Source organism: Galendromus occidentalis, unplaced genomic scaffold (assembly GCF_000255335.2).
Source record: "Galendromus occidentalis unplaced genomic scaffold, Mocc_1.1 scf7180000077383, whole genome shotgun sequence".
NCBI classification, from domain to species: Eukaryota; Metazoa; Arthropoda; class Arachnida; order Mesostigmata; family Phytoseiidae; genus Galendromus; species Galendromus occidentalis.
In genome coordinates this window covers 190114-204470 of record NW_003805371.1, presented here as the reverse complement: position 1 = coordinate 204470, position 14357 = coordinate 190114, and the positions used below count along the sequence as shown (strand labels likewise).

Sequence of the window (14357 nt, the reverse complement as noted above, 5' to 3'; positions counted from 1 at the left end):
GTCGAAGGTAAGTCATGAGGGGGGAGGGCACCCCATGGACGGGATGTGCGGAGGAAAAATGTGGAGGCAAAATCAGCAGTGCGATTGGAGAAAAGCCGGACAGGGTAAGGGTGCTGCTTGGTATCCTTCCTGGTTACACGGGCGAAATAGGACCGAAATACGAGGAACGAGGGAAGAGATTTCATCTGAGCATTTCCCATGGAAGTATCGATAAAACAGGCAGAGGTCAGTAACCTTACGACGAGAGGATAAAGATTCGGGAGTAAAGGATATGGCACCGACATCACCGATGAGACGGATAGCACGTTTTTTAATAGAGTCCAGAGTAGAGAGGAATGGAGGAGCGGCTTCACCCCAGATAAGGGCTGTACCCGAGACCCAAGAGAGGGACGGATTTGGGTTTTGTAGAGCTAAAGGAGGTGAGAGGGAGAAAAATAATGTCTGGCTCTGAAGAGAAATCCCAGTTTTTTAGAAGCTGACTTGACCATGCTTGCTATGTGATAGTGCCAGCTAAGATTTGAGGAAAGGCACGCGCCTAAAATGGAGATGGAGGGAGTAACGTTTCGTCGTCGAAAGAGACGGTTGGATTAAAGAGTTAGGTTTTCTTCGTGGAAAGGGTAAGCTGGGTCTCCACGGAATCGAATTTGGACTTATGGCCACATAGCTCCTCAGATCATTCTCGGGATTGAATCCTTCAGTGGACTCGGGTAGAAATCCCCGATGATCCGCGGCTCCCCTACTCCAGAGATACTTGGAATCGGATCTTCCTTCGGGCTTTGTGGAGGTTAGAAGTTCGATGATCCTCGGCTCCCCTATTCCGGAGATTCTCGGGATTTAATTGTTGAAGTCTGTCTTCTCGAAAAAAAGAATAATAATCCTCCTTTGGGCTCTGTGGACTTAACTCCGATAATTTTCGGGCTTACCATTCCGTAGATTCTCGGGATCAAATCCCCTTGTGAACTGTGCACCTCGATGTGTGATGAAAACTCCGAAAACTTTCTGGTTCCCATTTCCGAAGATTCTTGGGATCGAATCTTCCTTCGGGCCTCGTGGACAAAACCCCGATGACCCTCGGCTTCCCTATCCCGGACATTCTCGGGATTGAACCTCCCTTGAGGCTTCAAATACCGAAACCCGAGATGTTTCGGCCGTCTTACGCTCCTTCGTGTCTACCGTGCTCTCATAGACAGCTCGGTTCTTTACTCCCTATCGGTTTGGTGCGCACCTCCTTCCACCTCTGTCCTCCAGCCAATTCTTGTCGCCCGAGGAAACGGGCTCCGTGCTGCCCTCAGTCGAACTCCCCGTACCCTCATTCCCCATCTGTCCAAGACCTACTCGCTCTTAACACAATCTTTTTACTCACCGTATGTCCTGCCTTGCGTTCCCCTGGATTCGACGCCCCCACCTCTTCCCTCTGCCTTCTCTCCCCTCCCCTGGGGTATCGGAATCCGGTAGAGCAGCTAGAATGTACCTATATCATCAAGCGACCGTCCGTTTCTTCTCAGTTCTCTCGTACATCTCCCTGATATCAACTTGGCGAGCTCCGGAACCGCCTGCCATACGATGTTAGGAAAATTGCCAGCGACCCAATATCCAAGCGTAAAGTTCATCTGCTCATAGTTTATCTGCTCTCGTGCTAAGTCAAGTACCCCATATTATGCGGTCCGGGACTGCGCGACCGCCACATGCACCTCCCATGAATCTATCCCATTACAAAGAATTATGATGTTGATGAAAGTTGATGAATAAGAAATAAGAAATAATTGAAATGAAAACTCCGAGGCTCTTCGGGTCCCCTGTCCCGAAGATTCTCTGAATCGAATTTCCCTGAGGCTAAGCGGAGAGAAGTCCAGCGTTGAACGATTCCGATACTATCAATAATAATCAGTCAATCGAACTCTCATTGTCAGTCTTCGAGATCGGAGAAGAGCCCAAGAAGCGCCCGATTCCAGATTCGTCGTTTGAAACTGCCGGTACGGATCAATGTCATCATTGGCGTGCTCGCCACAGTCTAAGCGCTGATGCAGCGGGAACCCCGCCGCCGCCGATGCCGCCACAGCCGCGTTGTTGTGAGCCACATCAAAATGACTGTTTACGAAGCGCCGCCATTTTGAAACTCTGAGCTGAACCTACAGCGAGTCGATTATCGGTGTGTTTTTTCCGTGGAAGTACTCGGTGTCCTTGTGTTTTTAGTTTCCCAAGGTGAGCTTCCTATTAGTGGCCAAGCTTTGCGCTAGATAGTGAGACCGAAGTCGCGAGGAATGACAGTTTTCGCCCCAAAGCGACAGAGCCGCCAATGGTTTACCCTTCGTCGCAATGGGTCGTCGCTCGGGACGGGATTTGATTTGATTTCAAGTCATTACCTTGTAACCAGTTCAGGCTTGCTGCTTAATCGACTCTCCGCACTTGGCTTGATATTGCCCCAGAGAGTTTGGCCTTGATAGCCGCAGACTGCCTCGAATGTGCCTCAGAATACTTCCGAGATTTTAAACTACATGTCGTGGAGAACGGGTGCTCCATCAGTCGAGACAAATGGTCATTCAGAGGAGGCATACACCTACCGGCGGAGGAATCCCATACCTGGCCGCCTGGAGAAGAAATCGTCTCGAGCATTCCGGTCATCGAGAAGCATCCAATGTCGTTTCGATGCAACGGGGATCGACGCCGGATACTCTGATCGGTCCGGATAAGATCGATAGATGCCTGACCGAAGAATGATTTTTAGTGTTCCAGGCGGAATGGCAGCTCCGGCTGTGTCGCCCGCTCCGGAGGCAGGACCTCCGAGTGTCGGGCCACCCTCAGCCACGGGGCCGAATTCTCCCAATACGCCGATGACGGACGACAGGGACAAAAATGGAGCTCCAGAGACGAAAGAGGAGAAGCCGGCGCCTCTGGGAACGCTAAGTCAATTTCAACAAACCCAACTACGGGCCCAGATTCAAGTGTACCGTCTGTTGGCCCGGAATATGCCGATCCCGGATCACCTCAGTCAGCAGGCTCTGCGGTCCCAGGGTGGACCCGGCGTGGGACCGCCGAAACCGCCGGTTCCAAAACAGAATAGGATAACTCCGCTCGCCAAGCCGCAAGGTCTTGATCCTCTCGAGCTCCTCAAGGAAAGAGAAAACCGAATAACGCAACGCATCGCTCACAGGTAAATAGCTCTCTCAGTTCGAGGATCCTCACCCCGATCGTTCATGCGGATTTCCCAGATCCCGACCATTGTCTTGAGGATGTAAGATGAAGCCGCCTGTTTCTTTTTCCCGCAGAATCAACGAGCTGAAACGAATCCCCGCGGTCTCGATTCCGGAAGACCTCAAAGTCAAGGCTCTTATCGAGCTCCGTGCCCTAAGGCTGCTTAACTTCCAACGTCAGCTCAGGACAGAAGTGACAGCATGCATGAGGAAGGACACGACCCTCGAGACCGCTCTGAACCCAAAACTGTACAAAAGAACGAAGCGTCAAGGTCTTCGAGAGGCGCGAATCACCGAAAAGCTCGAGAAACAGCAGAAATTGGAGCAAGAGAAGCGCAAGAAGCAGAAGCACCAAGAGTACCTCACCGCTGTCCTTCAGCACGCGAAGGATTTCAAGGAGTTCCATAAGAATAACGTTCAGCAGAAAATATCTAAAATCAATAAGGCGATCATCACTTACCACCAGAACACGGAACGCGAGCAGAAGAAGGAGCAGGAGCGGCTCGAGAAAGAACGTATGCGTCGTCTGATGGCAGAAGACGAAGAGGGTTACAGAAAACTTATCGATCAGAAGAAAGATAAACGTCTGGCTTTCTTGCTGACGCAGACCGACGAGTACATCAACAACTTGACCAAAATGGTGGTACAACACAAGAAAGAACTCAAAAAACTAAAGAAACCCAAGAAGCCCAAGATGGAGAGCATCGACGGCAAGGACGACCAGAACCAAGAAGTTCGGGTGCGCGTCATCGAAACCGCGACGGGCACCGAACTTAGTGGAACAGATGCGCCTTTGGCAACCGAAATCGACACCTGGCTCGAGGCTCATCCGGGGTGGGAAGCCGCCCCGCGAGACGCCGAAACGGACGATTCGTCCGACGACGACGGAGTTCAACAAGTTTCAGAACCCGTCGACGAAACTCCGGTCGAACCTGCACCGGTCACGGTCACCAAAGACGACGACGAATACGAGAAAAATTCCGCCGCGCAGATCCAGAACTACTACAACATCGCGCACGCCATTCACGAGCCGGTCACCGAGCAATCGAGTCTCCTCGTGTTCGGTCGCCTGAAAGAGTATCAGGTCGCGGGTCTCGAATGGCTGGTCTCCTTGTACAACAACAACCTCAACGGTATCCTTGCCGATGAAATGGGTCTCGGGAAGACCATTCAGACGATATCGCTGATCACCTATCTCATGGAGAAGAAGAAAGTCAATGGACCTTACCTCGTCATTGTTCCGCTCTCCACCCTCTCCAACTGGCAGCTCGAGTTCGATCGGTGGGCTCCGAGCGTTTTCAAAGTTGCTTACAAGGGCTCCCCGAATCTGCGTCGTTCGTTGCAAGCACAGCTCCGGAACGGCAAGTTCAACGTGCTGTTGACAACCTACGAGTACGTCATCAAGGACAAAGCGACGCTCTCGAAAATAAAATGGAAGTACATGATCATCGACGAGGGTCACAGAATGAAGAACCATCACTGCAAACTGACCCAGGTCCTGAACACGCATTACACTGCGCCTCATCGATTGCTCCTGACAGGAACCCCTCTGCAGAACAAGCTACCCGAGTTGTGGGCCTTATTGAATTTCTTGCTACCGTCGATTTTCAAATGTTGTAACACCTTCGAGCAGTGGTTCAACGCTCCGTTCGCCACAACCGGTGAGAAAGTCGAGCTCAACGAAGAAGAGACGATCCTCATCATCCGTCGTCTTCACAAAGTTCTTCGACCTTTCCTTCTCCGAAGACTGAAGAAGGAAGTCGAACACCAACTCCCCGACAAGGTCGAGTACGTTGTCAAGTGCGACATGTCCGCGTTGCAGAGACTGCTCTACAAACACATGCAGAAGGGAATTCTGCTCACGGATGGTTCCGAGAAAGATAAGAAGGGCAAGGGCGGCATGAAGACGCTCATGAACACTATCATGCAACTGCGAAAAATCTGTAATCATCCGTTCATGTTCTCGCACATCGAAGAGTCGTTCGCGGAGCACATCGGCAACGGTTCCGGACAGCCAATCACGGGTCCGGATCTTTATCGCGTCGCTGGAAAATTCGAACTACTCGACCGGATACTGCCGAAGTTCAGAGCGACCAACCACAGAGTGCTGGTCTTCTGTCAAATGACATCTTGCATGACAGTCCTGGAGGATTACCTCAGTTTCCGAGAGTTCTCCTACCTCCGTCTCGACGGAACCACCAAATCAGAAGATCGTGGTCAATTGTTGGCGAAGTTCAACGCTCCCGAATCGCCGTATTTCCTGTTCCTTCTGTCAACAAGAGCAGGAGGTCTTGGGTTGAACTTGCAGACAGCAGATACGGTGGTCATTTTCGATTCCGATTGGAATCCCCATCAAGATCTGCAGGCCCAAGATCGAGCCCATCGTATCGGTCAGAAGAACGAAGTCAGAGTTCTTCGACTCGTCACCGTGAATTCCGTGGAAGAACGTATCTTGGCCGCGGCCAAGTACAAGTTGAACCTTGACGAGAAAGTTATCCAGGCTGGTATGTTCGATCAGAAATCCACCGGGAGTGAGCGTCGTCAGTTCCTGCAAGCCATTCTCCAGGATGAGAACGAGGAGGAAGAAGAGGAGAACGAGGTTCCCGACGACGAAACCATCAATCAGATGATCGCTCGATCTGAGGACGAGTTTAACATGTTCCAGAAGATGGATCTGGACAGGCGGCGAGAAGAAGCCAAAGTTATCCCGCGCAAGCCTCGCATGATGGAAGAGAACGAGTTGCCGCAGTGGCTAGTCCTGAACGACGAAGAGGTCGAAAAGTTGACCCATGACGACGAAGACGACCGGGTCTTCGGCAGAGGCTCAAGGGCTCGCAAAGAAGTCGATTATTCCGATGCCTTAACTGAAAAACAGTTCCTCAAGGCCATCGAAGATGGCTCTGTTGAAGACTTCGACGATGAGCCCGGCCCATCTTCGGGCCGTCCTGGCCGCAAGAAACGGAGAAAGGTCGAATCCGAGGACGAAGACGAAGCGTCGACCTCGAGGAAAAGACCCCGCAAAAGCCGTGGAGCGAATAAGGACGAGAAGAGCAGCATCAGTCCTCTTCTCAAACGACAAATAAAAACTATTCTCAACACAGTCATCAGTTATAAAGACGAAGACGACCGCGTGCTCAGTGAAAGCTTCATGCAATTGCCCCCCAGAAGGGATCTTCCCGACTACTACGAGATCATCAAGAAACCCATCGACCTGAACAAGATGCAGAAACGCATCAAGGAAGACTATTACAAGTAAGTAAATCCGCCCAATAGTTTCCGTCGTGATCGGCGAGCGTTCCGCGACTCCCGAAATTCTTCCTCTGAATTCTCCCCAGGGTTCTGAGTTCAGAGTCTACACCTGCAATCCGTGTGACGAAAAACGAGTTTCCGATTCCATCGAGGATTCCTTGTCCCGTAGTCGAGATTCGTTATATTCGGGGTTGTATACGAGTTGTGATATGTTGCAGGTCCCTGGATGATCTCGAAGAGGACTTCATGCTTCTGTGCTCGAACGCTCAGAAGTACAACGTCGACGGTTCGCTAATTTACGAGGATTCGATTATCATGCAGTCCGTGTTCACAAAAGCGAGAGAACACGCTGGAAAGAATGGAGACAAGCTGCTCGACGACGATGACGACGACGAGGAGACTGAAAAGAAACCGAGAAAAACGAAAACCCCCCGGAGAGAGATGCCGAAAAAGAAGCGGAAAAGCAAATACGTTGACAGCGACGAAGATGAGACCGAAGACAGCGATTGAAGATCTCCAAGAGTCGTTTAGAGCAGCGAATATGGTTGACGGAAGAGGACCATCTGAACGGGCTCCACGCAGAAGTCATCAGTGACTCTCTCGGATTTCGGAAGGGCGGCGGAGCTGCATTCCGACTTCCGACGGCATCGTCGAAGGTATCGACTCGGTTGCCGGTTTTTCGAGGGTGTGTTCTTTCCCGGAGAAACAGAAATTCTCATCTCTCCGTGCCGGAAGCTCGAAGGAGCGCCTACTCCAATCAGGGCGGAAATTATATTGAAACATACGAGAACGAATACATTATCCGCTTTAGGTATCGGAGCCTAACTCCCTCCAAATGGCTCCGAGCTCCGAGCCGCGAGCATATTCGGAATTCGGGCGCCCTCGAAAATGCTCAGAAGTTCATGGAATGATCTGGAAGACTCCGGAAAAGCTTTGAAAATTTTCGGGACCCTCTCAGACTGAGCACTTTGTAACAATCTGACGGCCGGTTTTTGATGAAGAGGATCAAGACCTCAGTATTGGTCGTTCCTTCCACTATGTTCGCCAATGTTTTGAGTCGCTATCGAAACACGGTTTTTATTCATTAAGCATATTTATTGTCGAATATTCTGATTCGTCTGCGATACGGATCGGCTGCCGCTGATCCACAGCATCACGCGGAAGTGGATCGAGAAGTTGAATCGTCGGGACGAATACGGAAAAGTGTACACAGTGATCCGCGAGGAAAGTTGTAGGAAGAAAGAGCAATTGATTCAATTTCCAAAATCCAAGCCGATTCAATATTAGTAGTGCATCGTCAGATCCTCTTTATAATAAATCACCTGTTCTCGGAGCGTACCGAGTCCTAATTGACCCATCTGCGAGAACAGCGCTCAGATCTGGGAATTCGAGAAAAAGTTATCGATCCTGAAAAATCCTACGATCTCGAATTTCTCGAATTAGTCTACTCTTGTTTGATACCTAAATTCTGGACGATGATTCTCAAGTCCAAAGTGCGACATGGATCCGGGGTGATTCGGTTCCCCGTGACCTCGGCGACCATTTTTGCCAGGCGAGGAAATCGCGCACCGAGTAGTTAGACGATGGCAGAGACTTCCGAAAATGCGGCAGGAATCCCAACTTGAGCTCGGAAGGGGAGGTGGGGGACGAGTGAAAAATGCGGGGGAGCGACGCGAAATGGAAATAGGAGTGGAGGGAGCTGGAGATGGAAGGGGTAATGGGTAGGAGTAATGTAAATGTTACCCTCCGCTCGGGAGACGATGAGGGAGGATTGGTTGTTCCAGGAGTAAAACGATCCCAAGCATACATCGAAATTTAGTCCGCGAATGATTCGAGTACAATCGTGTCCGTGCTGAAATGGCCGTCGCAATCGCCAGATCTGAACCCGATTGAAAACCTCTGGGCGGAACTGAAGAGGAATTCGGTGCGGGAAAGAATCTCGAACAAGCACAGCGTCTGGACCGGAGTTCAGCGAGCTTGGTACAGTACCCCGGTGGGAGATTGCCGAGCCTCGATCATGTCTATGACCAGGCGATGCGAAGCTGTCATCAATCATCAAGAACACGAGGAATTCCACGAAGCACCAACTATCGAATGGTATACGATTATTCTCTTTGTCCCGGTTCGTCCCTATCGTTGTCCCGGTTCGTCCCTATCGTTGTTCCGGTTCGTCCCTATCGTTGTCCTGGTGCAGGCGCGTCCGCAGAAGGGTGACAACCGGGCTATAGCCCCCTCCCAGATTGAGAGTTCTGAGTTCTGAAGTATAGGAGCGAGTCGTCATGTCGGAAATCAGCACCATGCGAGGACCCGAACAAACCCCCCTCCTCCCCCTTCAAGAGAGATCCTGTGGACGCCACTGTTCCGGTGTACAAGGAGGCGGACAAAACAAACCCAGCGAAGGAACGGAACGTCTCACTCACCTGTGCAAGCTGTAAGTTATTGGAAAGTGTCATTGTTGAGACCATCTGGCGGAACGCCGAGGCACATTATTTGAAATGCGACGTCCAGTACGCCTATAGGGCTCATGCTGTTCTCAATGGTCTCATGCTGGTCTACCAGAACGAACTGGCAAAGCTCATCAACGACGGTGACATTTTCGACATAATAATGTTCGATTTGGGGTCGGCTTTTGAACTCACAACGCGTAGCGAGCTCCTCGCCTGTCTCCAATCGGCTGGAGTCGGCCCAAAACTAGCTATCCGAGCCGAAAAGATGCGGAAGAGACCGCCCGATCGCAGCCAAAAGTTCAGCAAAGATCATCACCTACTGTCTCTACCCTCCCCCATTGACAGCTTCCTTTTCCTTTTCCTGTGGAGTTCTACCCCACTACGTTCTTTTTGTACGTTTTTCCTATAAACTCAACAAGCGTGAAATTGAACGCTATCCTCCGCATACCTAAAAGCGTACGAGAATGCGCCGAACAAAGAAGACGAGCGTACGAACCGAAATTCATGTCTAGTGCATGGTCCGCGGTTGTTTACTTTCAATCAAATGTCTGCGAATCGGCTGCGGACTGCTTGGTACTCTGTTGATGGTGTGATGGTATTGGTAGTAGTGGTGGTGGCGGCGGCGGAAGGGATGGGAGGTTTGTTCTGAGGTTTGCTTTTCGCCGCGGCAGCGAACGGCTAGCTGCATCTGACATATACCTAGAGCTGCCCGAATCCCTCCCAGACGGCGAACGGCTCAATGCCTGGTAGCTCCAGACGTCGCTTTGTGTACGATTCGTCCCACCGTCAAATCGAAGGAATCAGTTTATGGTGAGCCGTGAGGACACTCGCTGCAGGAGGCGAAATGCGTCCGAAACGGGAGAAATCTTTGACCGGGGCGAAGGCCTCCGAGAAAGTGGCCAAGATCCCCGACCAGTACACGGAGCACCAACTATTCCTCCAAGCCTTCGAAAGTGAGTTCTCCGATAATTTCTGAACCCTCGGTTCTGGGCTTGCGCTCCAGCCGCTACGGCTTTGGCGCTAATCCGCCCATTGGACTTTGCTCGCTTTTGGAACGCGCGCAATCCCAGGATTGCAGTTGGAGTGCGATCCATCGGGAGTTTCCGGCGCGCGAGCTTGTCTGAGTGTGAACTGTGACATTATCAGCGGAAGTTCTCATGGAGGGTTCCATATTTTCAGAACCAACACAGATCTACAGATTTCTACGAACCAGGCATGCACATCTGGTGAGTTCGAATGGCAGAGCGCTCCATGTTGCGCAGAATACCGTCCCTGACGCGTAGGAAGAATATCTCTGAATGAGCTGGTCGATATCTCCTGCGGTACGAGAGGTAGATTGTCGCGTCTCCTACTTTCCACAGAGGCAAACTAATACCAGAATAAGTATCGCCGGTTTAGGGGATTTTCGTGTCTCTCGGGAGTTAAATTGCTTCTATTTCCGAAGAAAACGCCAAAGTCCATCATTATGTCTGTCCGATTCTTCGTTGCTCGCGTCGAACAGGCTGCGCGAGAAAAGTAGTGGTTACTTGGCACGACTCAAGGGCATTTCTGCTCGACTATAACGACCTTCGTCGTGGTGAAGCTGGATAGTGAAGTGGGACAGGGAAGTGTGCAAGTGTTCGTCGGACCATCGCGTTGAGCCATTCTATGTATGAATATTATGTTCTTTCGCAACGCCATTCACGGCAGCGTGGACATGGAATCGATATAGCTGTGATTTGTGCAAGGAACTTGATGCTGCTGATGAGCTAATGTCTAATAGAGTAATGGGGATCACCTGTCTCATTTGACGAAACATTCTATAGAGGAGCGAGTTTCGATGAACACGTCAGGACCGAAGCGAGCTCCGACGGCGGCCATCGCGAGCGTTGCGAATCAATCGCTGCGGATTCCCATAATGAATTTTTTTCCGGATGCTTTCCGATACCGATGGGATTTCGCATGCGGTGGCACTCTCGATTCCATGTCTCTTCTCAACGTTCTCTTGGGGACGTCGAATGCATTCCGAGCATGTTCTCGACGAATTATTGGAGATCGTCTCGAATCGGTGAAGGAGCTCCGATACCCTCTCGACTACTTTGAAACTATCCAAGGTGAACTTGACCGGACAGCTCCCTGAACTCTAGATTTGGATTCAAGATTTAGACTCTGACCCTCTCTGGGACCCTTGCCCCACCGGAACCTCGAGCGAGTTTCGCTCCCTCAGGAGCGGGGACCGGTACGCGAGGCCCGGGTGCCGACTTCGGAAGGGCGCGGAACCGAGATGTTTGTCCACACCAGCTGAGCGCAGATAACGGAAAAACTCGACACAAAGGGGCGCATTTCCGTCCTCTGCTCCGGGCGCCAAATGGGTTAGGTACGTCATCGGGAACCAGTCCCGATACGACGCTTTTGATCTGACTATAAGACGGAATACGGGTGAGAACATATCATTCGGGCTGGTCGGTGAAGATCATCGAGCGGAGAAGCGAATCTTTTTCAGCGCTTTTCTATGCTAAATCTATGCGGGAATATTCTGTCTGTGTCTTGTCATCTCGAGATCGCAGGATGATTTGGGATGATGACCCAGAACCCTGAGACTCTTCGCTACGATTCGCATCCGCTCGAGATCTCTCTCGTATTTCCGGGGGAATCTCATGACTGATCGTATTGAGTTCCCGTTAGAGCGCCGAGGGATGAATCGGGGATCGTCTCCCCTACCAGCCTCATTCCCCCGAATGATTTGCAACGGGTAAAACTACGCGAACAAAACGCCGTTATTCGGAAACGCTCCTTGACAGCTTGATGCCTGTGCTGATCGAGAGTCGAGAGGACTTTCGGTCTGCCAGGGCTGAGTCGGAAATGACCCGAGCCGATTTATTCCAACAAACGCGGCGCTCTTGGGAAGGGAGCGCTGCGACATTAGATGTAGTAGGAACAGTTCCAGTCCCAGAGTTCTGTTCTTTCGAGCAGGCCGGGTCAAAGCCCGTGGTCCAGGAGATGTTTCGCCACTGCGAGCTCCATATCCATTCATACAGCGTCAAATTCAGATCCATCGCATTTTCTCACGGAACTGATCCGCTTGCAGCCGCTATTCCTCCAGCGAACTCTGACGTACATGCCCAAATCGTCTCACATTGGACCGTCATCGCGGGAGCACCGGGAGACCTTCAAAGTCGACTACCTTCTCGACAAAGTCGTCAAGAGGAGGAGGCCGACGCACGGCTCTCTGAAGCTACAAGTTGCTGGGGTCCAAGACTACACGTCAATTCAAGACAGGATCGAGCTGAATATGGCGGTTGTGAGATCTAACAACTCTAAAAACGGACACGTAGCAAAGGTTTGTGGTCGATTTGAGAGCCCGATCCTCGGACGGCATTGCGGTAGACGTACCCGTACGGAGCGATCGACGCAATTCTTAGTGCACCATCCGTGTCCAAGAGAACCGTCCGATTCTAAAGCGGCTTTCCGATTGCAGGTCTTCACGCATTCCTGCTACATACAACGCAACCAAGATGGATTCCTCGGGGAGGTCGTCATACCTGAGGAAGCTTTCTATTCCTTCCAAGACCCTTCGAAACAATGCACTTTCTCGCTTCTCTTCGTCGTCGCGCTCACCCAACCGCATCCTTCCAAAATGTCCGGGAAAAATTCAGTCGATTCCGAAGATCTGTCTGACTCCGAAGCGACGGACACCGAATCTTCGTTGGAAAGTAGCCCGAAAAGGAAATGCGTTTCGTACACGCTGGCGGGCGAGCTCACCATCTACGATGAAGCCGGAGACTGTCAATTGGCCGAGGGCGACTACAAGATCTTCTTTAGGGATAATTTGCCACAAGACATTACCTCGACTGATTGGGTGCCGTTCTCGAAAGCCAAATGCACGAAAGCAGCTACAGAAAAAATTCCCACCCTCAACATTAACATCGTTTGGCTCGGTGAGAACATGCGGGAGACTCGCTTCATCAAAAAAGAACCCTCGGTTCCGGCACCTATGCAAGAGAGGCGACAGACGAGAGTTTACTACCAATTCATTTTCCAAAATAACAGCCGACAAATAACTGAAGCTCGCGGCGATCTCCGCTGTCCGTGGTGTTTCGTGGACTGCCGTCGACTGTACTCACTTCTGAAACATCTGAAATTATGCCACTCACGATTCAATTTCAATTACACTCCATACACGGGCGGGGCACGGATTGACGTTTCGGTCAACGATTCCTTCGACGGAAGTTACGTGGGCAATCCCCAACGGCTCATCCGCCGACCGGTGAACGGTGTCCAGTTACCCTTGAGACGTACTCCGGTCACCTACTTCATGGTCTGTCGGCCCCAGAGACCACTGCCAACCCTGTCCGAGTTCCTCCAAGATTATCCAGAAGAGCTGGGAATTCTTCTGCATAACGGGCTGAAGATGGGCGCGACGGTCGGACACAACCGGGCGTATTATCACTCACATACTTGTATTCCTATCAAACCTGAAGAGTTCGATTACGACAGCGAACGCGAGAACGATCCCCCGTGGCTCAGGGAGACGACTCAAAAAATGATCGACGATTTCACCGATGTGAACGAAGGGGAGAAAGTCCTCATGAAGCTATGGAACCTCCACGTTATGCGACTGGGGACCGTGGCCGACTGCCATATCCCGCATGCTGTGAGCACGTTCGTGGAAAAGCACGGCACCGCGATCATGGCGCAACATCTGTACGGCAACTTTTTGTTGCATCTAGCCAATCTGCTCGAATTCGGCCTGATCTCTTCTTCTGAACTTTACACGAACGCGCGCAGACTTCAGTTTTTGGCCCCGAAGAAATTCTTCTCCAAGTATATGCAACCGAGCCTTCCTAACACTGCCTCCACAAGCAAATAGATTAAGCTGTCACGAATGGAGCGGGAATCATGCGAAAGGAACAGGACTCTCCCCTGACGAGAACCATTTCCTCGCATCCTGACCTTGAGAGTGGATCGAGTTGATGAATTGCAAGATGAAGTAGATTGACTGAGAGGATCATCCGAGTGTTAGTTAGTTGACTAGTTAATTGACAGAGTAAAAACGATGGGACAGTGAATTTCGAGTTTGAACAAACTCGGGTTGAGTTTATCGTGTGCGAGTGTAAATGACAGCACGAGCTGGATTATCGTGTCTGGGATACAGAATGTCCCTTGAGTATTGATTTTCTCTTCCGGAATTAGTCACCGACGTTCGAAATTCGGCGTGCGAATCGAAGTTATGGATCCTCGTGAATGACTAGGGTGAGGAATAATAAATTTATATGGTACATATTAGAGAAATATATACACCTGAATTCGAGACTGAGAACCAATTGAGTGCGTTCGATCAAGTTTGTATATTATACGCGCCAATGTACACTCCACGAAGCGCTGCCACGTCTCGGAGATAGAACCGTTTCCGAATGCTACAGAGCATCGCTCTTGAGGAATCGTAATTCAATTTACCCAATAAACCTGATGCAAAACTAGATGCTCACAT

The 14357-nt window shown here is 50.9% G+C and overlaps 2 protein-coding genes across 2 annotated transcripts; both read left to right on the top strand.

Moving 5' to 3' along the window:
* Window positions 1–2846: 2846 nt before the first annotated feature.
* brm (ATP-dependent helicase brm) lies at window positions 2847–7405 on the top strand. Its single transcript, XM_018639157.2, has 3 exons — window positions 2847–3151; window positions 3267–6443; window positions 6659–7405. The coding sequence occupies exons 1-3, from the start codon at window positions 2967–2969 to the stop codon at window positions 6948–6950; spliced, it is 3654 nt and encodes a 1217-aa protein (XP_018494673.2). The 5' UTR covers window positions 2847–2966; the 3' UTR covers window positions 6951–7405.
* Window positions 7406–9638: 2233 nt separating this feature from the next.
* On the top strand, window positions 9639–14338 carry Su(z)12 (Polycomb protein Su(z)12). Its single transcript, XM_003742361.2, has 4 exons — window positions 9639–9840; window positions 10067–10113; window positions 11955–12206; window positions 12345–14338. The coding sequence occupies exons 1-4, from the start codon at window positions 9732–9734 to the stop codon at window positions 13734–13736; spliced, it is 1800 nt and encodes a 599-aa protein (XP_003742409.2). The 5' UTR covers window positions 9639–9731; the 3' UTR covers window positions 13737–14338.
* Window positions 14339–14357: the final 19 nt, after the last annotated feature.

Bases quoted from the DNA above. Each gene is read 5' to 3' on its own strand.
- brm (XM_018639157.2), top strand. From the start codon at position 2,967: ATGCCGATCCCGGATCACCTCAGTCAGCAGGCTCTGCGGTCCCAGGGT. The intron at 3,152-3,266 runs GTAAATAGCTCT...TTTTTCCCGCAG, and splicing joins ACGCAACGCATCGCTCACAG to AATCAACGAGCTGAAACGAA. The intron at 6,444-6,658 runs GTAAGTAAATCC...GATATGTTGCAG, and splicing joins ATCAAGGAAGACTATTACAA to GTCCCTGGATGATCTCGAAG.